Source organism: Sarcophilus harrisii, chromosome 5, assembly GCF_902635505.1.
Source record: "Sarcophilus harrisii chromosome 5, mSarHar1.11, whole genome shotgun sequence".
NCBI classification, from domain to species: Eukaryota; Metazoa; Chordata; class Mammalia; order Dasyuromorphia; family Dasyuridae; genus Sarcophilus; species Sarcophilus harrisii.
This window is the reverse complement of record NC_045430.1, coordinates 83,082,469-83,106,095: the sequence shown is the minus strand read 5'-3', so window position 1 is coordinate 83,106,095 and position 23,627 is coordinate 83,082,469. Positions and strand designations below refer to the sequence as shown.

Below are 23,627 nucleotides of genomic sequence, written 5' to 3'. Positions count from 1 at the left end.
ATCTAGATATATCCTGTCTCCTAAAAATTCCTCCTAGTTGAGTTTCATCTCTTTTTTCCTTGCCGATCATATCCGTAGTTTCCTTCCTTTCCCTTTCTTCTTCTCTACCTCCCTACTAAGTCCTTGACATGCTTCATTTCCAACCTCTCTATGCCTCTTCTGTACCATATAAATCTTTTCTCTAAGGCAAAGCTCTAAGGCAAAGAAATTGCTTTCTACCATACACTTTACTTCAACAATCTTCTCAGGCCCTCCCTACTCCATTCAAACATCACTGATCTTGTTGCTGGATACCAATAAAAACAGAAACAATTAAAGTTTTGAAGCCCTATACTTGATGTTTCACTTTGTCTTCTGAATTCATGTCCCTGCAATGAATTATCTTTCCATTATCTGGAATACCATTGATCTGTGAGGAGTAAAGGTAAGAGGGAGGTGAGACCTCCTATTAGAAAGGCCCTAAAATAGAAATATCTAATAGACAGGTAACTGCTATCTCCCCTTTCCTTTGTGATTTGCCCTAACATATTGAAGTCTGCAGGCCAATCAATTGCTTAGTCAATGGGTGGATGATAACCTATTGTGCATTCACATTCTGCTGGACATGGTGGTTGCCAAGATGTGGGCTGTAGACCCCTGGGGGATCATCCAACTATTGCAAGAGAACCATCTCATTAAATGACTCAGTATAATAGATAAGCAAAAATACCTTGTGAAAATAGAATAATTTGTCTCTACACGTACATACGATTACTTTTCAAATGTATGTAGCTGTTATTGTGATTAATAAAATAGAAGTTCATGTAAATGTGTTCCTAAATCATAAAAGTTTTTTGTTATGTATTTTTTAAATCAGTAGATACTAATAAATAGTAGCAAAATTCCTACCAGATTGGAGTGGAGGATCTGAGAAATGCTTCTGTATTAAAAAGGGGTCCTCATGATCAGCGATGTTGGGAATCACTGGCCTAGAGCATAATCGTGGTTAGAGCAAAGGGTCTGAGTTTTATGCTCTCCTCCTCCCTTAGCTACAGAACTGGAGACCTGCTAAGAGGCAGGAGCCAGGTGAACAGACTCCAGGGGGAAGAGGGAAAGGAAAAGGAGGTCTCAAATGAAACACAAGTCAAGACATAGTCACTGGGCTCTTGGAAATGAAGGGCAAACAAGGTGGATCCTTTTATCTAGTGACAATCCTCTCTGGACCCTTGCCCTTCTTTCCCCCCCTGGCTCCTCCCCCTGGCTGGATAGCTCTGAACTAAGAGGTCGATATAGTCTGGTGCCCAAGGTCGAGTTTGCGCAAAGCTGGATGTTGCCATTTGGGGAATGAATTGTCTGTGTTTGCTTAGCCAACAATCACTTCCTGGGCAACTGGGGGTGGAGGGGAGGAATTGGAGGGAACCCCAGAAGAAATAGAAAGGGGCCTTCTAAGGTATGGTATGTTTGGGGAAATGAGAACTCAGGCTGGAATATCCAGAAAGCCCAGAGTCTTTGCCTATCTGAAAGTCCCCCTTGAGTTTTAATTTCTCTTCATCCTGCTATGGAATCCGTCCCTTCCCTTTTTGGCTGGGCTCTTCGCTGGGGTGGGAACCATGGATTCTCCTCCTCTGCTCTTTACCTTCCTAACCCCAGCCTCTATACCTGCCTCCCCACCACCCAATAGCCTCATTTTCCCTCATGGCTGGATTATAGTTCTCCTTTCCCCCTTCTCCCCAGCCTAACCCATCCCTGAGTTGATGAAGGGGCAGGCAGCAAGGCAGATGGCTGGGGTATTTATAAACCGGGAGCACTTCTTGGGAAAAGTGACTAAGATGCTGGGAAAGTATTTTTAACTGAGCTCTGACGTAAGTGTCAATGGGGAGGTAGGACCAGACCAGGCACAGGAGAGATGGGGCGGGCAGAGCTGGCAACTGGGGGCATTTCCTGGGGGTGGGGAGGGGATATGGGTCAGAGGCTACTTCCAGCTGCTTCTCATTACTCTGTCTGGCCCCTCTCCCAGCTCTGGGAACCAATATGTGCCCCTGGGCACCAACAAAGACAGATGTCACAGCCTTGGAGCAACATCATGGCAAAGATAGGTCCCCGCTTCTTTTATCTCTACAAGAGAGCATTATGGGGGAGGAGTTTGAGAAAGAGATTAGTCTCACCCTTTTCTGTGCTCAGGAGGCTGAGCATTTGGGGAACTAAGGAGGACCAAAAAAGTCTTCCACAAAATACTTCCCATTCTGTCTCTTTCCTCAGAGAAACCACTTCCTCAGGGGAAACTGGTCATCTCTGGACCAGCTGTTGTCCAGTGGCCTTGTACTGCCACATGGCGGTGGCCAGGGGTATTGTGCTTAACCACCGAGCACGAGGAGGGTGGAGTAGGATTTATGCCTCCTGCTCGGTGACAGCAGAATGGCATCCCAGTGAGGGCTTAGGAGAGAGTTGAGGTGGGTTTTATGGGGCTTCCAGGGAAAAAAAACAGTCTTTTGCACCATGAAAAAGTCACAGCCAACCTGATTAACTGTTCTTCCTATCCTCCCCGCTGCCATACCATTTTTTGGTGAGGAAATGAAGGCATGGAGAGCTGGGCTCATCAGGAACTTGCTTCTAGACTAATTAGCCTTTACTGTAACTCTGGGCAAACCACTTAACTTTCCTTAGCTTCAGATCAATTTGCAAAATGGAGGAACAGCAGCCTCTACTTTGCATGGGTTGTTATGAGGTTCGCATCAGATACTATACAATGTACTTGGTAAACCTTGAAACACTAAATAGACAATAGCTAGTATTATTAGTTGGGGTATCCTGGTTCATAGAAGCCTCTATTCTGGAAGCCCAAGTTGTTGGGGAGTGATGGTGGGATGAGGGGAGGCTGAGGCCAAATTCTTACTTCTCTCTTATTAAGCCCATCCTAATCAAAACTAGGAGGAAAGTTATTGGCGGCACTGGGCCTGGAACCCAGTTAATGCACTCCAGAGTCCTCATGCACTCTCTTCCTCATACCACAACCTAAAAACAGAGAAGTATCAGCAAAGAGGGGCCGCTTTCAGCACTCTAATAAATCTAGGCTCTTCTATTCACTTCAAAAGAGATTAGATCGAATTGCAGTGCCCAATTCAAGACTGGGCACCAGGCCCTCCCAAGTGCCATGCTCTTCTGCCAGTTGTCATGGACTCTGCCCGAGCTCCACAATTGCATCACCCTCCCCACCCCTACCTTTGGGTTTCCCCAGTCATCTCAGTAGCACACCTCTCCACATCACCACCAGTTCTCTCCCTCCCCCACCCTGTATTCCTGTCCAATTGGACTCTGGGCAGCCAGCACACATAGGGGACAAGGGGTGACTTTTAGGTACCCCGTGGCACCTGCCACCTGGGCTTGGCCTTGGGGACTGTTGCTGCTGTACTTCTAGCTGCCCTATTCACTGTTTGGGGGATGGAATCCTGGATTCCCTTTCTGGACTGTCCCCTCTAGGCACTAAAATCCCAACAGTCTACTCTCTGTGGAGGAAACTAGAAAAGCTGAAAGTGAAAGATATTGGGGAGAATTGTATGTAGGGGGACTGCATTCCTTTACCTGACTCACGTAGTATCCCCTCCCCCTCCCTTGGACCCTGGGATCGGAGGCTATGAAATCATCCTCTTTCTTGCATCATTCCTGTCCACGTCTCCCCCCCACCCCACCCCCACATACCCCTTCCCCAAGCCTGTCATCAGAGCCAAATGGGTGAAACATGAGCTCTGGGAGGGGTGGGGGATCCTCCACTTCCCCCCAACCAGAGACGTGACTGACAGCAAAACTGGCCAATCCTGGTGTTCTGGAGGTGGGTCTGCCTACTGACCACTAGGTGGGGAGCCCCAAGCTGTTAGCTCAAAAGAGGCCCTGGGTCAGTAAGCTGAGTAGATCGACCAAGCAGACAACTCTGAATACCCCACTTTTCATCGGTCAGTTTTTTGTTTTCCTTGTTAAGGATCTGTGTTGTTGGTGTTGTTTTCAGGGTATAAGAATAGGAAACACCTGACTCTCCCTTCTGCAGGGGGTAGGTGTAATATCTGTGCTTGGTAGACTCCGTTTTCCCCCTGGCTTGGACCTAAGATAGCCACAGGGAGAATGGGATACCCAGATGTCTGGCTCCTCCTGGTACTGCTGTGGGCACTGGTGGGAGCTCAGAGAGCAGGACCTCGGTGCCCATCATGTGGGCTCTCCACACTAGGACCCCAGGAAGAGAGAGCCTTGGTCCTAGAGCTGGCCAAGCAACAGATCCTGGAAGGTCTACAACTGACCAGCCCTCCACGCGTGTCTCATCCTCCCCACCCTGCGGTCCTGGCCAGAGCCTTAAGGAGACTGAAGTCTAAGAAGGTGCCTCAGATGAATCAAGTGGAGACCATCAGCTTTGCAGCAGAAACAGGTAGGTGACAAAGAGGAGAAGCAGAGCAGGGAAAGACCCAAAGAGAAACAGAGACAGAGGAATACAGTGAAGAAAGGAATGTGGTTTCAGAGGGCTAAGGTGGGAGAGTGGGGGTGGGAGCTGGCGTTCTGAAGCCCTCATCTTTTAAGTGAAGATAGAAAAAAAGGAGACTGTCAGCATTTGAAAAGGGGATGGGAGAAGAGTATAACTCTTCCAACCAAAAGATCCAGGCCTCTTACATTATTCATGAGCTACTGTTTTTCCACAGAATCGTCCTCCACTGCAGCCTGTGGATCTATCCTGAGCTTCCGTCTCTCCACTCCCTTGTACCTACCTCCACACCACATCCGTCTTTGGCTGCACCTGCATCCCACCTTAGCTGGTACCCCCTCCATTCAAATCTTCCAGTGGGGTTTGGAAAGAGAAGTCCAGGGAAATCAAACCTTGCTGGCGGAGCATCGAATGACCACTCCAGGATGGAATGCTCTGACCCTGCCTTCTCATGCACTGGAGGGCACTGACTCTGGTGTTCTGAAATTCAAGCTGGTCTGCCAGCCTCATGTAGGCAATGCCACAGCTGCCAGACACTTACTTCTGGATACAGCTGGCCACCACCAGCCCTTCCTAGTGATTAGGACCCAAGCCAGAGCACCTGGGGGGGATCGAGCCAAGAGAAGGACCCCTACATGTGAGCCTGGGAGTCTTCTGTGCTGCAAGCGGGACCACTATGTAGACTTCCAGGAACTGGGCTGGCAAGGCTGGATCTTGCAGCCTGAGGGGTACCAGCTAAATTATTGTAGTGGACAATGCCCGCCCCACCTGGCTGGCAGCCCAGGGATCACTGCCTCGTTTCATTCTGCTGTCTTCAACCTTCTCAAAGCTAATAGTCCCTGGCCATCTGGCCCCTCTTGCTGTGTTCCCACAGCCCGTCGGCCACTCTCCCTCCTCTATCTTGACCAAAATGGCAACGTAGTCAAGACTGATGTGCCTGATATGGTGGTGGAAGCCTGTGGCTGCAGCTAGCAAGGGGGTTCAAGGGATTCCGAGCCAGAGAGAATGTGAATAGTGTTGGTCCACAGAAGAAAGGGGTCAACGGGTCAATGGCTGAGGATGTCTAATGCCTGATATCCCCTCCTCAGGTGACCTGGTGGTCTGGCCTCGCGGGCTAACCCGTTTGAGTCCAACGTGGGACTTTAGTGTCCAGTCAGTTTCAGCCTGGTTGGAGAATGGGGAGAGGGGTAGGGAATGGTTCTTACTGGAAGAGGATGCCTACCCTGATCACTCCATAGAAGAGATGGTTAAGGGGTGGGGAGGGAGGGGTCAGAAAAGTTGCTCAGGACCTTCTAAGAGAGAATTTCCTGGAAAAATGGGCACAGGAGCGGGTGGTATGGGGAAGATATACTAGGAAAAGGAGCTGGTGAAGTGCTTTGTAGGAACTGCCAAGAGGGACCTGGGTCCAGGAAGGAGTCTGGGAGGGACTTAGAAATAGGAGCTTGGAGGAGTTGATGAGCCCCATTAAAGGATCACCCTCTAGTTTTGCGGGGGGGTGAGGCCCTGTTGGGGAGACAGAAATATTTATATTTTCCTAATAAAAATGAGAAGAAAAAAGTCACTGGTGTCTTGTTAAAGCTTTTGAGGGGAGGGGGAGCCTCAAGGACTGGGATGGGGAGAGGGAGCGCGTCCTACAGGCAAAGCGCTCTGCAGGAGGAGGTCATGTGGATGGGTCTGGAAAAGAACCACGTGCGGGGTTCCTTTGCCCCAGGTGACTATCAGCCTGATCTATGTCCCTGACCCTCTGGAAGTGGCTGGACATTTGGTCAATGCCAAGTGGGGGAGGGAGGTGGAGGATCTTAACCCCGACTCCCTATCTCCTCTGGTTCCCTAGTTATTTAACACCTATAGACAGCCCCCAACTTGGCCCTGTTTTTCTCAAATAAACAGTTATCCAGTGACCCTTTCCTCCCGCTCCCCCAGAAATACTTTTGGAGGATGTCCCAAGGTACAAGGAAGAAAGGGAAATTTGGGGCTCGGGAAAGAGGTAAAAGAAAGAAAACAATCAGAAGGGGGCGTTCTTCAGGTTCCTGATCATGACCTTGTTTCCAGACCCCGCCCCCCTCCGCTCCATTCTTCTCCCCTCCCCCATTACATATCGGAGACTGAAATAGCTGACCCTTCCCCTGCATCCTGTCACCATGGCAACAAGGGAGCCCACAGGACACAGAGGGACAAGGGACAAGAGCAGGCTTCCTTCCAGCCCAGAACCCTTTACCTATTTCTGAGTCCGAGTCTCATGTACGTCTCCCTCCCTCCCTTTCTGCTGGTCCCGCCCTCCCTCGGCTCTCCCAGCACCGGAGAACTTCTTCCCTCGTGTCCCTCCCTCTCAGCATCACACCCCCCCCCCCCCCCCCCCCCCCCCCCCCCCCCCCCCCACGACAGCGCCGTCCCTGCCTAAGGTCCAGGCTAAGAGAAGGGGGCTGTTCCCCGGGGGGCCGGCAGAGGGCGCAAGGAGCAGCGAAGAAGGGCGAGGGGAAGGGTCTGCCCAGCCCGGGCGGGAGGGCGGGAGGGGGTCAGGGGCCGTCCCGGGGCTAGCTACCCCCGACGCAGAGCCGCCGGCTCTCGTCCCCGTCAGCCCCCGCAGTCCCGCAGCCTGCTTCCCTGCTCGCGCAGTTTTTAACGCCCCCGAGCCCTGGCCCCGTTCCGGGGCCCTGTCCCCCAGCCTCGGCGCGGCCCCCCGCAAAGGGCAGGGCCCGGTTCTCGGCCTGCTTAAGACCCCCCCCCCCCCGAGGGTTCTCCCCTTCCGACTTTGCTGCCTTCCGGGTCTAACCCCCAGCTTCCCGGATCCCTGCCTCCGGCCCCCTCCCGGCCGCTGACCGGCGGCGGTTCCGGACCTCCAGGCCGGGATTTCCCGCTCTCCGAGGGCAGCGTGCTAGGCTCGAGAGCTCTAGTTGAGGTTGGGGAGATAGGGTCCCTCCTGAAAGGGGGGAGGGGGCTCCCGAGTCCGGGGGCGCAGCGAGTCCGGCACCCCCCTCTTTCCTTCCTCCAGCCCCCAAGCCTGGTTCGCCAGCGCGAGGGAGGGTCCCGGGAGGGAAGGGGAGGCGTGAGGGGGACGGCGCGCCAACGGCGCTAGAAGGAGGAAAAGTTTTTGCAAAAAGGAAAAAAAAAGTTTGCGCGTCTTGCGGGTGGTCCAGGCTCCCGGCCCGGCAGGCGGGGCGGGGGGGCCGGGTTGGGGGGGCGGGGGCGGCACTGAGGCTGCGCCGCTGTGGCCCTGCCCGTCCCCCCTCCTCCCCCCCAGCTCCCCACCGCACACCCCCCAGCCCCGACTCCAGCCCTGGACTGCGCATCCCGCGTCCCGAGTCCCGATGGAGGTGAGAAGGGGGCCAGGTCAGGGACCACCTGGGAGCCGTGGGGGAGGGGGTTGAGGAGGGGGCCACTGGTTTAGAGCGATTCCCCGGCACTCTCACCTCAAGCCACCCACGCCGCGATGGAAACCTCGGGGACGGGGCAAAATGCGGGGGGAGCCGTCTGTGTGGAGAGATGAGAAAGTTTGTGGTCCTGTCTTGGGGGTTCTATCCCTTTCTGTTCCAGCCGTCCCCGCCTCTTTGTCTGTGGTCCGCATAAGTTAGAACTGTTTCGCGATTCATTTGATAGGGATGGAGGGATCTTGGGTGAAGGGCTTAGGCGCTGGGAAGGGAGGCTCAGGTGGCTTGATACCCCGAATCTGAGGGCGGCGTCTTGGGTCCCCGCAACCCCAGAACTGCACAAGCCGGGGGATATGTGAAAAGGGGGGGGGAGTGTTGAGGCACGGGCTCCTCTGCGTGATGTGGGTCAGGGGTAATGCCTCCTCCTGTGTTGGACAGGTAAGAGCGTGCGGCTCTCCCTTTAGTTCCCAGCGTCTGGCTTAGGCCTCAGACCTCTGGGGACCTTGTCCCCTCGCTATTCCCAGAGGAACTCCCGGCTTCTAAAGTGCGGGGAGCTGGGGAGGGGCCGGAGGAGGGAGAGAGAATCTCCGGGGAGACTTTCCCTCTACCCTCTGACCTCAGGACCACCAGGGCGCTGAAGATAAACCGGGGAGACCCCTGTGGGGCTGGGCTTGGACTTATTTCTCATCCCTTCCGTCCAGTTCCCCGCCCAGAGAGGGCCTGGGGACTAGAAAGCCCCCTCCTCCTGCCCAGACCACCCTGCCTGCCCTGCAGCCTCTTTCAGGTCCCATGACCCCGAAACAATCTTTCAGCACGCAGCTGGCTCTTTGGTCCAGATTAGGGGAGGGGGGAACAGAGGGCCTCGTCAGGGGCTGGAAGGAAGAGAAACGAGGGTCTGGGGGCAGGAGGACTGGGGTCTCTACAATGGAATGTAGACACTAGCTGAAGGACGGGGCCCGGGGCAACTTTCCCGTGGGGTGGGGAGAGGCGGCGGGTGGTTTTCTATAAGAGGTGGGAATCGGAGCCCCCCACCAACTCTACCTTACGGTCCGGCATCCCCGCCAGGATGCCAAGCCCCGCCCCTTACGTCACTTGGGGGTTCCCGGGGGGGAGGGTTTAACTCTTCGGACACCAAACGGGGATACCGGGGAGTTTGGGATTCCCTGCTCCCCCACATTTGATCCCACTCCTCCAGTTACTTCCCGTCTTGTTTTTCCTAAAACTCTACAAGTCCCCTGTTCCTTCCTTTTGGGTTTGTTCCCCAAAATCACCCTTCCTAGCTGAGAGATTTCTCCCTGGCCACGGGACCCCCAACTTCTATATTTAGACACCCCCACTGCAAGCAGGGGCTCTGCCGCCTGGTTTCTGGCGGAGGAGAGTTAGGAGGGTGGAATGCGTCCCGCCCCTCAACGCCCTCCCTTTCCTCCTCCCCAACCCCCTCCCGGCCGGCTTGGCTGGGATCTCTGGGAGGGGGAGGCAGGAGGGAGCGGAGCCGTCTGCAGCCAGAGTCGGGCGGCCTCAACTTGGGTGGGCCGAGGAGGGAGTGAAGCCCTGGGAAGGCGGGTCCGGGAGAGGGGGCGGTGCCTACGCCCAGGGGTTGAGGGAAGGGAATGGGAAATTAGGGGCATCCAGGGAGTGAGGATCTGAAGTTCAGGAACCACTAAGTGCCCCGACCCTTCTTCGCCCCGGCAAACTTTGCTGAAGTTTAAAAAGTTGGGGAATTTCCCCCTTACACCCCTGTGAAGAGGGAACAGGGATGCCCAAGGGTGAGGGAAAGCTGCCCTCCATCCCCACATGGCTTCCAGGTCCCAGGCAGAGGGCACCGAAAGAGGAATGACAACAGAATGGATGGGATGCAGTTTTGGCAGGGAGGGCTGCTGTCTACAGTCTGGAGGGATGGGGTGCCGGGGGAGGGAGGAGCTGTGAAACTGCTTCCTTCAACCGGGTGAGTCACAGAGGGAGGAGTCAGGAAAAGAGCCCCCCCTACCCCACCCCATACAGCTGCCAGCCAGCTGTGCCCACCACCCACCTCGACTGAATGCCAGTGTCAAGTGGGGGGGGTCTTGTAAGCAGAATTGGGGCGGTAAGGGAGGGGTCATGATCTGTGATGGATGGGGGGGTGAGGGTTGAGTTGTGGGACTCCCGCCTCATCTTCCCCCTCCCTCAGCCTAAATCCCAACATCTTAGGATCACCCACCACGACGCCTCTAGCTCCCCTTCCCACCCTACCACACCCCACCCTCATTCCCTGGGAATCTGAGAAACGTGGAATGGATTCCACCGAACCGAATTTGTGAGTGGAGTAGGCGAGGGAAATTGGTCCCCCGTGTCCCGCTGTGTTTGTCCCTCTCCCCCATTCTTCCTTCTTTGCCTGTCTCTCTCCCTTCTCCCTTTCTCCCTCGGTTGCTCTACCCCCAGTCTCTGTCTCTCGCTCCTTTTCCTTCCCCTTCTCTTCTCTCTCTCTCATCCCTTCTTCCCCTCTCTGTTTTCCTATCCCGGGACCAGGGGGATGGACCGGGCAAAAAGGAGCTTCTCCATTTCTCCTGGACAGGCAGCGCACCACCTAAGCCCAAAGTCGCGAGGCTCCGCCCCTCCTTTCGCCCCTGCCCCGCGGCGGGGTCTGACTCCCCCCGAGAGCGTCGCCTCCGTCCCCTTCCCTCCCGCCGCCCCAGAGCCTGGCCCGAGGGGAGGGAAAGGGGCTTCGCCTCCCGCTGCGGACCAACCAACAGCCTCTTCTCCGGGACGGCTCCTCCTGCTGAACACTCGCGTTACTGCAATCCGCTCAGCCGGGGACCCTGGGAGGGTGGAACGGGAGAAGCATCTGGGGGAGAGGGAGGCAGGGAAATCCCTGGGGTTCATTAAATGGGGGAGCCATCCGCTCTCGTTCCCTCCTGCTTACTCTGTCGCTGCTGGTGCTTTTTATTTATTTGTTTATTTATTTGTTTTGTTGTTGTTGTTATTTATGTGTTTACATGCATAAATATATAAACAAACGATTGCATTTATACAGCGTTATAAGCTTCGTTCCGTCTCATTTGAGCTCCTCAACAGCCCAGGGAGGGAGGTACTGTTAGTATTTCCATTTCCAAATGAGGAAACTGAGGCTAAGTGATGTTATGCGCAAGAGTAGGTGAGAAGGGATTTTAATCGAGTCTCCTGAGAGAGTATGATACAGGATGTGAATCGGAGTCTTCCCAGCTGAAGGACTCTGTCCACCACCAGCCAGATGCCCCTCTCACCTCGGGAAGGGAGAGGGACAGGGGTAACTGGCGCGCACACACTCTCCTGCATTGTTCTTTCCATTCCTGTGTTCTGCCTTTCCTGGTCAAAGGGACTGTGGGACTGAGACATGGGTTCTGTCAATAAAAAATACAATTATTTTTTAAAAAGGGGAGTGTGGGACTGAGGCATGGGTTCTGTCAATAAAAAATTACAATTATTAAAAAAAAAAAAAAAGGGAGTGTGGGACTGTGGCAAGAGTGCTGAAAACAGAGGAGATCCGGACTTTAATCTGGTCTCTAAAACCAATAAAATAAGTCTTTAGTGTCAGAGGAAGTAATTTAGCAAAGTGTTTTATAAATATCAGTTTTATCTTTCACATACACCCTTGGTTTTTACTTTATCCTTATTTATACAGGCAAAGATTCTCTTTTGCAAATTGGTCGCACTGTATAATTTGCCCAGAGTCTTATACTTATTAGGACGGCCGGTTCCCCTTTTTTTCTTTCAGGTATTCCTCCTCTCAGCTTTCCTTCACCTGCTCTTCACCTGAGGCACCATGTTCAACTCCATTACCCCTTCTGCCATCAATAGCTATGGAGAATCTTACTGTCTACCATCCCTCCCTAGTCAGGGTGCTCAGGGCATGGGCACTGAAGGTCAGTACAAGTTGGAAAACACCTCCAATCCAGACCCAGAGATTTGGGTTGAAGCTACTCAGGCCTCTCTTTTCCTATCTGTAAGGGTCCTCAGTAGGTTGGTCTTGACCTTGAGCTTAAATTTTGATTGTAGGGATCCTAGCTCTGTACCATGGGCGACCCTCTGCTTCTCTCAACTTCAGTCTCTTCATCTATCAAATAGGAATGATGTTTATCCTAACTGCCTCACAAGGTTGTTTTCATGATTAAATAAGGCATTATGAAAGCTTGTTGAGAATATATCAGTGAATGAATGAAGCACTTATTAAGGACTTGATACATGTAAGGTATTATATGGCATTAAGGGAGGTTTCTACCTTGGAGGGATGAGGATTTTGGGTGGGGAGAAGTATGGGCCTGTTCACCACCTCCATCCTTTCACCTGGCACTCTTCTCCAGGACTGACTGGCCTTTCCTTCTGCCATCAAACCAATTTCATGTCCAGTCCCCACAGCTATGGGCCAACTCAAGAGACCACCAGCCACAGTACTGAGGGTGAGGCTCTAGCATTGTTCTTTCCTCAAGCACAAACTTGTCTACCCCAGTCCTAGGAGAGAATAAGATGGTGGAAGTCCTGATCTGATGAGGGCGGGTCAAGAGGGGTCAGAGATGGGTTCAAGAAATCCCAAATGGGATGGAATCAGGAGATCAAAAGTGGAGGTGGGGTGGGGATCAGAGTAGGGTCAGTGGATGATTTTCCTAGATAGTTGGGACCCTTGGGTTGGGGACAGGGGAAGATATCCCAAACCCTACCTCACCCCACTCTGCTATACCCATCCCCCCTCAATGTCCCCTGCCCCAGCCCCGATCTTTCCCCCAACCCGGAATGCAGTCAAGATGACCAAGAAGAGGGCACTGTCCATCTCACCACTGTCAGACGCCAGCCTGGACCTGCAGACCGTCATTCGAACTTCACCCAGCTCCCTTGTTGCCTTCATCAACTCAAGCTGTGCCCCCCCAGGGGGGTCCTATGGGCACCTCTCCATCGGCACCATCAGGTGCAGGCAGCTCTGGGGCAAGGGGCCCCTCTAAATATTCACTAAGATTCCCACCAAAAATTGCCAACCCCCCCCCCTTCCAAGATCCTGATTCTAACCATTCCAAAGGCATTCTGCAACTCCCTCAACATTTCCATATATAGCCTTCCAACTTTCCTATTCTTCCCAAAGACTCCCAGAAACCCCTCCAAATAGCCCCTCCGCACTCTCTAGAAATGTCCTCAGATCTTAACCCTAACCCCCTCCCACTTCCACAGCCCATCTCTGGGATTCCCACCCCCGATGAATCACCAAAAAAGGGCTACTCCATCCTTCATGGCCCCACCCTGTGGCCCTCATGACCCCACCCAGGGCAGGCTGAGGCCACCTCTCCATCCCCGGGGACCCCTCCAGAACTACCAGGTAAGGACCTTCATCTCATTCCTTTTGTCTCCCCCAAATCACCCTCCCTCACTCTAGACTCCTTCTTCAGGAGAGAAAAATAAGAAGGTAAAAACAAAGAAAGAGAATGCAAAATCCAAAAGGGGAGAAGGATGGAGCCTTGAAGTCGGTGTTTTGGGGAATTGAATGAGGCACTTACTTGTGTCTGTGAACCTTTATTCCATCCCACTGTCTGCTCCAACCACCACTGCTCCCAGTGATACTGGGAAGAAGTACGTGTGAAGGTTTCCCGCTTTGTGTTTTGCCAAACCATTTTACTATACCTCATATGCCTTCTTTCCCCATCTTAACCTATTAAAATCCTACCAATTTGTTAAGTCACAGCACAAAGCCACCTTCTCCACGAAGCCATTCTTGATTTCTCTACTTGGTAATGTTCTTTTTTTAAAATTAGACCTGATGTAGTATTTCTCTTATCTTCAATACTTTTATCATATAAATTTTTGTATTATACTTCCACAATTTAATTAATTCAAGAATTCATTCAAGAAAAATTCATAGATATGAAAGACACTTGGCTACTTTCTAAGAATATTTAAATCTAACAAAAATTTCTCTTAAAAAAAAAAAAGGAAGTATATGTGAGAAAGAGGGTGACCTCAAATTGATTATTGAGCATTTGGAGGGAGGGATCAATAGGCTCTGGGAAACAGAAAGGTAGCTCTCCCCATAAACTACTCTCATTCTTGTTATTCTTTCCTCAACTGGGAAGCTGAAATCTGAACTGAACATGCTGGTAAACAAACATACCGAGGAGCCATCTGAAGGCAATGTGTCCAGTCCCAACTCCACTGGCACACAGGTAAAGGGGGAGGAAGAATGGTAATGTTATTGGAATGAATATACATTTCCTTCACTTCGCCCCATAACCTTTGCCCTGCCTCTGGGGCAGTGAGATTGATGATATGATAGAAAGAGTCCTGGACTTGGAGTCTAAAGACCTGAGTCCCAGCTTTGTCCCTGACTGTATGGTCTTGGACAAATCCCATCTTTCTGGGTTTCCATTTTTTCATTTGTCAAATGAAGGCTTTGGACTAGATAATTCTGAAGGTAACTTCCATGTCAAAATCCATGTCTGTAATTATATGATCCTCCTACATCCTATTGTCCTTCAGTTTAAGGAGAAAAGAATGGAGGGAAGGGCTGGGGACTCAAGCAAGAGGGTTTATGAGTGGTGCAGCCTTTGCTTTCCTTGCTTCAGGATGCTCTTTTGGGATTATTGGATGGGAGGGAAGAATTGGAGAAGGAGGAAAAGCCAGAACCTGAATGTGTCTATGAGACTGATTGTCGTTGGAATGGTTGCAACCTTGAATTTGATTCACAAGAGCAGCTGGTGCATGTGAGTAATGATTTGGGGAGACAGGAATGTTCAGGTGGTTTGGGGGAAAGCTTCTCCTATGAGCCTATGGAGGCTTATAGGAGAGGAATAAAGTAAATGGTATCATGTTAGGATGCTATTACTTTTGTTTCAGGACAAGGGGTTAAGGATGGGATAAGGGATAAGGAAGGGAAGACAAGAGAAGCAAAACTTAAATATTGATGAGAATATTAAGAGAGTGAAAATCTGAGAAGTAGACTATGATTTCCCTACAGCTCTACTTTTCTCAGAATGTGGTACCTCTGAGGGAAGGAGGGAGGAAAAGTTTTGGGAAAGGGAGTTTTCAGAGAAGTAAGTTCTTAGCTTGGTACTCAGGGGGTGGGGGGTGGGGAGAAGATTCCTATTTCCCGTATTTCTTTCTTAAAACTCATTCTGCCTCCATCCCCAGCACATCAATAGTGAGCACATACATGGTGAGAGAAAAGAATTTGTCTGTCACTGGGGAGGATGTTCCCGAGAACAGAGACCATTTAAGGCACAGTATATGCTGGTGGTTCACATGCGAAGACATACAGGAGAAAAACCCCATAAGTGCACGGTGAGATGCCATACACCTGCCCATAACCATGGAGCATATCACAACTCCATGTTACAGCCTTTATCTAAAGCTTTGCAGCCCCACACATGGATATAAAATGAAAAAAAAAAGTATGAATTATATTCCTGAATGATGAAAAACCTGACCCCCTTTAATAATTCCACCCACAAAACCACCTTCAAAATTAGAACTCCCCCAGACCTTCCACTCTGAAAGACTTGAGTGAGAGATATTCTCTTCTTGATGGCCATGTCTATTCAAACTGAGAGATCAGCCCCTAAACCCCACATTCCCTTCCTAACTTGCCTTCACACAATTTTGTGGGATTTCCTCAATTCCCTCATGATTGTCTCTCATTTTAAGAAATGTATTGTGATCCATGTTTCCCTTGGAGGGGTTCCCTTATGGGTCCCTAGTTTAAAAGCCTCTCTATCCTTCCAATTTGAGAGTAACCTCTGACCTATTCTATCCCCTCAGTTTGAGGGGTGCCGGAAGTCCTATTCAAGGCTTGAGAACTTGAAGACTCACCTTCGATCACATACGGGTGAGAAGCCATACATGTGTGAGCATGAAGGCTGCAGTAAGGCCTTCAGCAATGCCAGTGACCGGGCCAAACACCAGAACCGGACCCATTCTAGTGAGGTGAGACCCTGCTAATTCCTAATCCAGGAAAATCTCTTCCAACACAAAAATACTTAATTTAGAGAATTTTCTTATTTAGGTGACTCATGGGGGCTATAGTATCCCCATCCCAATCTTAAGGCATCTCTTCACCCCTAATTCAGAGAATCCCTTCCCCATCGCACACACACATTCATATACACAGAATTACAGTCACACCCAATCCAGAGAGACCCTAACACTCCTCCCCCTCATCCAAGCAAACATACTTGGCAAAAGCACTTCTCCCCATGCAAGAATATGGCTCACAATGACAATTACTACCTCCTTTCCCTTGCAGGCCACAAAGACTAATAGCTAAGCACACAAACAAGAGCCTCCCCAGAGGCACCCCTATGTAGGGAAACTCTCATGTTCCTCCTTAGTTTCCTCAGCTCCTCCAGATATTGTACTTTCACATTGGTCAAGGATGTCCACTGCCATCCCCTGTGTCATAGCGGGTAGGTAACTTGGAGCTATGGTCAAAATGGGACAGGCTCAGAAATCAAGCTCTATAATTTTCCTTTTTCTGTCACCCTCCATCTCCTCCATGCCTTTCCTGTGTTTTGTGTCCCCTTATCTCAATCCCTTTGGTTTTTTTTTTTATGAATTTTATTTGCTCTGACCTATGCTATTCTATGATTTTTCTAGGTAGCTATGTGGCTCAGTAGATAGAATGCCAGTTCTAGAGCCAGAAAGATTCATCTTCCAGAGTTCAAATGTATCGTTGGATATTTACTACTTATGTGGCTCTGGACAAGTCACATAAAATTTGCCTCAGTTTACTCATCTATAAAAATGAATTGGAGAAGGAAATGGCAAACCACTCTAATATCTTTGCCAAGAAAGCCACAAATGGGGTCAACAACTGAACAACTAATGATTTTTCTGCCTCCCAATCCTTGTCTTTCCTTTATCTCTCCTAAAACTTCTCCCTTTTCACCTCCTCTTTTACTCCTATGAACTCATTACGTTTTCTTCACGACTATCCATTCTGCCATGTCTCCCATGATCTCTCTTACAGATCTATGTGTTTCTTCTGTGTTCCCTAACTTGATTCTTGATGTAATTCTCATTCTTCCAGGTTTTCTGTACCCCCCTGTGTATTTTTCACCTTTTCCTCCACTAATCTTTCTCTATACTACACTATATTTTTACTCCACTCTTATTATGACTTTTGTTCTTTGTTCTTTAACCTACCAGAAGCCATATGTTTGTAAACTACCTGGCTGCACCAAGCGTTACACAGATCCCAGCTCCCTCCGAAAACATGTCAAGACAGTGCATGGCCCGGATGCACACGTAACCAAGAGGCACCGAGGAGATGGTCCCCCACCCCGGGTGCTGGCCCTTCCAAGTTTGGATCTCAAAAGGGAGCAAGAAGGGGGCCCCAGCCGGGATGAGGGCAAATTGACAGTGCCTGATGCTACCCTGGTGAGCCATGTTAGTTGTTCCCATGTTTCTGTAGCCAGGATCCGCAGGGATAGAAATCGTTACTGGCCAACCTTTCCTGCCATACTCTCCCACCCACCTACATCCATATATGAGTTACCCAATTCATTTCTCCTTATTCTTGCTATATATAGTCCCAATCCTCCAATATCAAGAAGTGAAAGAGTCCAAGTGAGAGATGAGATTACTTCTCCAAATTCAAAGAACCATCATTTTTCGTTTACAGCGTGTCATTTGAGGCAGTGAATAAAGAGTCAGGAGGATCTGAGTTCAAATATGGCCTCAGACACTAGCAAATCACTTAATCCTATTTGCCTCCGTTTCTTCATCTGTAAAAGGAGCTGAAGAAGGAATGGCACATTCTTTGCCAAGGAATCACATCTTTGCCAAGAAAACCCCAAATGGACTCACAAAGAGTAGAAATAACAGTTACTAAGAAGATTTCTAGTTGTTTTTCTTCTTCCTTTCTGGGTGGGATTTCAGGTTTTCTCTTTTCTCTTCCTGCATCCTCTCTAGAGATGGGAATGTATTTTGGAATGTAGAGATTTTTTATTCAGATCCTCTCTTTCAGATTCACCTGTACAACCTACCCCAGCAGCTAGGAGCCCTGATTAGAAAAACTTTTTCCTCTCCAACACTTTCTCCAGTTCTTCCAGTCATCCCAGTATCCTTTGCATCCCCTAGGTCTTTCCCCACCCCATCCTCAAGATTCCTAGATGCTGAATTGACACAGGGTTTCCTGTGTTTCTTTTAGATGAAGGGCCCAGTTTGGATAGTTAAGGGGAGAGAGAGGGAATGGGCAATGATCTTCTGCCTCTTGTGTTCCCTTCAGAAGCCACAGCCAAGTCCAGGAGCACAGTCATCTTGTAGCAGTGATCGTTCCCCATTAGGTAGTGTGACCAACACAGATAGTGGTGTGGACATGGCTGGCACTCTGGGGGGCAGCACTGAGGACCTGTATAGCCTGGATGAAGGCCCAGGGGCCAGTGGGACAGCCGGAGCTGGGGGTCCAGAACCTGGGCCTCCCAGCCTATCGACCCTTCGACGGCTAGAGAATCTAAGGTTGGATCAACTCCGGTCGGCGTCTCGTGGCCTTAAATTGCCTAGCCTGGCAGGCGCTGGTGAGACTCCTTCTGTGAGGGAGGAAATATGGATGGGAAGAAAAGTCCCTTCTGATTCTTGGGGAGGAGATTGGTTGGGGTGGACTAGGGGCTTTCCCCCAGGATTAAGGACAAGGTTTCTGGTTAGGATTAGCAAGGGCAGCCTTTGGGACTGGTGGGCAAAAAAGAAACGTCAAAGACCCCTTTATTGATTGCCCCTATCTTTTTTCTCCTTTACCTAGGGCCTACCATGGTTGGTCGCCTGGGGCCTCCTTGCTCTGCTGATTACAGAGGCAGTAACTCCAGCAGCGTCAGTACTGCCTACACTGCCAGCCGTCGCACCTCCCCTTTTCCTCCTGCATCACCCCCAGAGCATCCCGTGCCACGCCAAGGCCTTCCTCCTGCCCAGCACTACTTGCTTCATGCTCGATATGGCACATCCAGGGGGGCCAGTGCACCGGTCTCCTCTATGCCCAGTTTGGAAAGGGCAGGGGGCCCCCCAAGCGTCTCATGGAGGACTGGTGTTGAATATCCTGGCTATGGCCCTGGAGCAGGGATTACTCGGAGAGCCAGTGACCCTGCTCGATCTGCTGGGCCACCCCCTCCAGCCAGAGTACAGAGGTTTAAGAGCTTGGGCTGTGTTCATACCCTAGCCTCTGGGACCGGAGTGGGACGTAACTTTGAACCCCACCAATCCTCCTCAGTTTACTCCCCTAGACCTCCTAGCATCACTGAGAATGTTGTCATGGAAACTCTGGGGATGAATGAGGAACCAGAGAATGGGGATCCTCTGATGAGCAGCGGCTTAGATCCCTATGTAGACTTCTCCCCAGCTGACCCTCTAGGTTACAGGGTGCTTGAAGGGATGACATCTGAATCTTATGGACCCAGGGGTTTGGGCACCCCTGATCATTACGGTTCTAATTCTTGCCCTCAGCCTGTGCCCTATCCCAACCCTCCCCCAGGAACATGGGATGAGTTCAATTCCCCGACAAGGCTCTACCCAGCCTCCAAGGCCACAGTAGGCAGTGGAGAGGAGTGCCCGCAGCTCGGACCTTTTGGACAAGTTCATGTCAAGCCGGAGCAGGAGTGCCTGATGGACACTGTCCCTCCAGTGCTGGCACCTTGTCTCAACGCTCATCCTGCTCGCAGCCCCTCACTCCCCCATTCCTCATTCCCTCAGCTTCCGCTCTCAAACTACACTCAGTCATCCTCCTATGCACAAGCAGCCCCTCATAATTCTTCAGAGTTCCAGGCTGGCCCTGATTTTGTGACCTCCCCCGGCTCCACAGGGCAACTCAAGACTCAACTGGTCTGTAGCTATGTGCAATCTCAACAGGCCCTTCTGTGGGAGGGTGGAAGGAGAGAAGACACTTCCGGCCAAGACCTTCCTTACTGGAACCCCAAATTCCTCGGGAGGCCTCAAGGGGGTTCAGACCATGCCAAGAACTCAGTGACCATGTATCCCTCTGGTGTGACTCCCACCTTGCTCTCTCACAAGTCAGGAGCTTACCCTACCCTCCCGCCCTGCCAGGGGAATTTTGGAGTGCCAGGGGAAAGAAGCCCCCAGAAGGCAGTACCGCCTCGATTTCTGCCTCCTCTGCCTGCTTGCTATGGGGCCCTCAAGGCAGGGAGCAGCAACCCCAGCTGTGGTCACCCGGAGGTAGGAGGATTAGATGGGGGTCCTACCCTGTGTCCCCCCCCAGAGGGACAACCGTGCAATCCTCTGGACTCCCTTGACTTGGATAACACACAACTGGAATTTGTGGCCATTCTGGATGAGACTGAGGGTATGAACCATTTGTCTCCACAACCTGAGAATAGTGCCCCCCAACCCCCACATTCCTCTGTGCTCCCCAACATGACTGTGGGTAACATGGGTGTCTTATTGGGGTCCTTGCCTGGAGAGACCCAGTTCCTCAATTCTACTGCCTAAGAGGCCTCAATTTGTAAAAGGATCTCTGTTACAGGGAACCTGGAGGCTACATTCCCTTGTTAGATTTCAGCACAGGGAGCTGGGCTGGAAGACTGTACCAAGTCTGTATATATTTTAGGGAGGATTCTCCTTGAATTTAATAATGATACAATTTCCTGATAATAAAGAAATTGCTTAAGTAGGATCCTTGTCCTCCAGTGTTGTTGTAGGGGAGAGAAGGAGCAGGGTGAAATGGAGAATTCAAACTAATTTAATAAGCACTTATTATGCACCCTTTATGTGCCAGGAACCTTGCTAGATGCTAGAGATTACAAAGAAAAAAGAGGAAGAATCCTTCCTCCGAAAGAGCTCCCATTCTAGAGGGGAAAACACAGATAAGTACCAAGTTTATGCAAGTTTAATAAAAATAAAATCAGCTCTAGAAAGGTAAAGCATGATAGGAATAGATTGAGGGAGAAGGATAGGTAAAAACTTCCTGTAGAAGAAGGCATTTGAACTTGGACGGAAATCAGAGATTCTCTGAGGTAGTGAAGGAAAAGACGTGGAGGACAGCTTGTGCAAAGATGCAGACATAGAAGGTGGAATTCTGAGTATGAGGAGTGTTAAAAAAAAAAGGGGGGGGGCAGTTTGGCTGGAATGGGGAAGGAATTAGAGGGAGAAGCATGAATTAGTTTGGAAAGGTTGGAATAAGATTGCATAGGAGTTAAGTGCCAACTAGAAAAGTTTTATCTTAGAAGCAATAGGGAACCACTGAGGCTTCTTGAATAGGAGAGTGACAATTTTATATATATATATGACGAGGCATGGGGGAAGGAGGAGTAGCATCTCCCTGATCCTAGCCTTTCTTTTTTTCCTTTAAAAAAAAAAACTGATTATTTATTTTTTAACATTTAAAAAAATTTTGAGTTCCAAATTCTTTCCCTCTCTCCTGCCCTTCTCTTCTGAGAGGGCAAGCAATATGATATCAGTTATATATGTGGAATCATGCAAAACATTCATAATAGGCACATCACAAAAGCAAGAAAAATAAAGTGAGAAAATTATATTTCAATTTGTACCCAAAGTTTATCAGTTCTCTTTTTGGAAGCATTTTTCACTTTTCATTTCATTTTTGGAAAGTATTTTTCATCTTGAGTTCTTTGGAATTATCTTGTATCATATTGATCAGAGTCTCTGAGTCTTTCACAATTAATCATCACGACAATATTGCTGTTGTGTACAATGACCTTTTGGTTCTGCTCATTTCCCTTTTATTAGTTCAAAAAGGTCTTGCCATATTTTACTGAGACCAACCTACTCATCATTTTTTATGCCATTACAAACATATAGCACAATTTGTTCAGCCTTTCCCTAATTGATGGGTAACACTTCAATTTCCAATTCTTTGTCATAACAAAAAGAGTTGTGAAAAATATTTCTGTACTCATTGGTTCTTTTTCTTTTTCTTTGATATCTTTGGGATTCAGATCTAGTAGTGGTATTGCTGGGTCAAAGGGTATGCACATTTTACAGCACTGTGACCACAATTTCAAATTGTTCTCCAGCATGGTTGGGCTGGTTCCCACCTTCACCAAATAGTTCATTAGTTCATTAGTGTTCCTGATAGGTATGAAGGGGTGCCTAACAGTTGTTTTAATTTGTCTTTCTCTAATCAATAATGATATAGAACATTTTTTCAAGTGCTCATAGATAGCTTTGATTTCTTTTTCTGGGAAATATATGGTCACATCCTTTGACAATTTATCAATTGGGGAAAGGCTCTTTTTAAAAAAAATTGACTCAGTTCCTTATATGAAAAATGAGGTCTCTATCAGAAAAATTAGCTATAATTTTAAAAAAATATTATTCACTATGATCACCTCTTTTAAAATTAGGTCTGTTTTTATTTTTGCTTTATCTCAGATCATGATTATTACTCCTTCCTTTTTTTTTTTTAACTTCTACTGAAGCATAATAGATTCTGCTCCAGCCCCTTATTTTAACTCTGTATCTTTCTGTTTCTTATGTCTCTTGTAAACAACATATTTAGGGATTCTAATCCAAAAAGTTTCTAATGCATTCTGCTATCTACTTCCATTTCATAAATGAGTTCCTTCCATTCACATTCCAATTCACAATTATAATTACTGTGCATTTCCCTCTATCCTATTTTCTTCTGTTATCTTTCTCTCTTTCTTTCTAACCCTTTTCTCTTCAAAAGTCTGTTTTGCTTCTGACCAAGTAATCCAGTCTCTCTTCTTTCTCTTATCCCCTTCCCCTCCTATTTCCTTATTGAATAAAATAGTTTTCTACATCTAAAGCACACATATACATTCTTTCCTCTATGAACTTATTGCCTTGAAAGTGAAGTTTAAGCATTGCCTGACACCTGTTTTCTCCTTCACTATAAAAGCTTTCCTCATATACTTCTTTTTTGGGGAGATAATTTCCCCTATTCTACCTCTCCCTTCACCCTTCTCCCAGTGCATTTCTTTTTTCACCCCTTCATTTTTTTCTAAATCATCACAACATAATTGACTCACATCTGTGCCCTCTGTCTATTTAGACTTCCCTCTAACTACTCTAATAATGATAAAGTTCTTAGGAGTTACAGGAATCATCTTCCTATTAAGAAACATAAACATAACTCTATTGAGATTCTTATGATTACTCTTTCACATTTGCCTTTTAATGAATCTTTTAAGTATATTTAAATGTCAAGTTTTCTATTCAGCTCGTTTGCGCTCTCTCGCTCTCTCTCAGTCTATTTCTTTCTGTCTCTCTGTCTCTGTCTCTGTCTCTGTCTCTGTCTCTGTCTCTCTCTCTCTTTCATGAGGAGTGTTTTGAAAGTCCTCTGTTTCATTAAATATCCATTTTCTCCCCCAAAGGATTATACTCAGTTTTGCTGGGTAGATTATTCTTGATTATAATCCTAGCTCTTTTTGCCTTCCAGAACATCATATTCCAACCCTCTACTCTTTTAATGTGGAATCTGTAGGGTCCTGGCTGTACTTCTACAATATTTAAATGACTTCTTTCTGATTACTTGTAATATTTTCTCCTTTATCTGAAAGCCCTGGAATTTGGCTCTTGCATTCCTGCAAGGTTTCATCTAAGGAATCTCTTTCAGGAGGTGATTGGCAGATTCTTTTAATTTCTATTTTGCTCTCTGATTTCTGAATATCAGAGAAGTTTTCCTTGATAGTTTTTGAAATATGATGTCTAGGCTCTTTCTTTTGATCTCTCTCTCTCTCTCTCTCTCTCTCTCTCTCTCTCTCTCTCTCTCTCTCTCACACACACACACACACACACACACACACACACACACCTTTTAGGCAGCTCAATAATTCTTTTTTCTTTTTTTCTGAGGCAATTAGCATTAAGTGACTTGCCCAGTGTCACATAGCTAGCAAATATTA

The 23,627-nt window shown here is 48.9% G+C and overlaps 2 protein-coding genes across 4 annotated transcripts; both read left to right on the top strand.

Annotated features, from left to right (window-relative positions):
• The first annotated feature begins 3,740 nt into the window (after positions 1–3,740).
• INHBE (inhibin subunit beta E) lies at positions 3,741–6,017 on the top strand. The gene is made up of 2 exons (XM_003772277.3): positions 3,741–4,390; positions 4,659–6,017. Exons 1-2 carry the CDS (start codon positions 4,093–4,095, stop codon positions 5,411–5,413), a joined length of 1,053 nt encoding a protein of 350 aa, XP_003772325.1. The 5' UTR covers positions 3,741–4,092; the 3' UTR covers positions 5,414–6,017.
• A 562-nt stretch (positions 6,018–6,579) lies between these two features.
• GLI1 (GLI family zinc finger 1) lies at positions 6,580–21,046 on the top strand. 3 transcript variants are annotated; one of them, XM_031941099.1, is made up of 12 exons: positions 6,580–6,682; positions 11,540–11,687; positions 12,126–12,221; positions 12,529–12,724; positions 12,982–13,126; positions 13,878–13,967; positions 14,367–14,504; positions 14,932–15,081; positions 15,559–15,723; positions 16,945–17,175; positions 18,026–18,314; positions 18,536–21,046. In XM_031941099.1, the coding sequence occupies exons 2-12, from the start codon at positions 11,588–11,590 to the stop codon at positions 20,227–20,229; spliced, it is 3,294 nt and encodes a 1,097-aa protein (XP_031796959.1). In that variant the 5' UTR covers positions 6,580–6,682; positions 11,540–11,587; the 3' UTR covers positions 20,230–21,046. The 3 variants fall into 3 exon arrangements, with proteins under 3 accessions (XP_031796959.1, XP_031796958.1, XP_031796960.1); XM_031941098.1 differs by lacking the exon at positions 6,580–6,682 and adding an exon at positions 7,189–7,755; XM_031941100.1 differs by lacking the exons at positions 6,580–6,682; positions 11,540–11,687; positions 12,529–12,724 and having other exon boundaries at positions 12,140–12,221.
• The last annotated feature ends 2,581 nt before the right edge of the window (positions 21,047–23,627 follow it).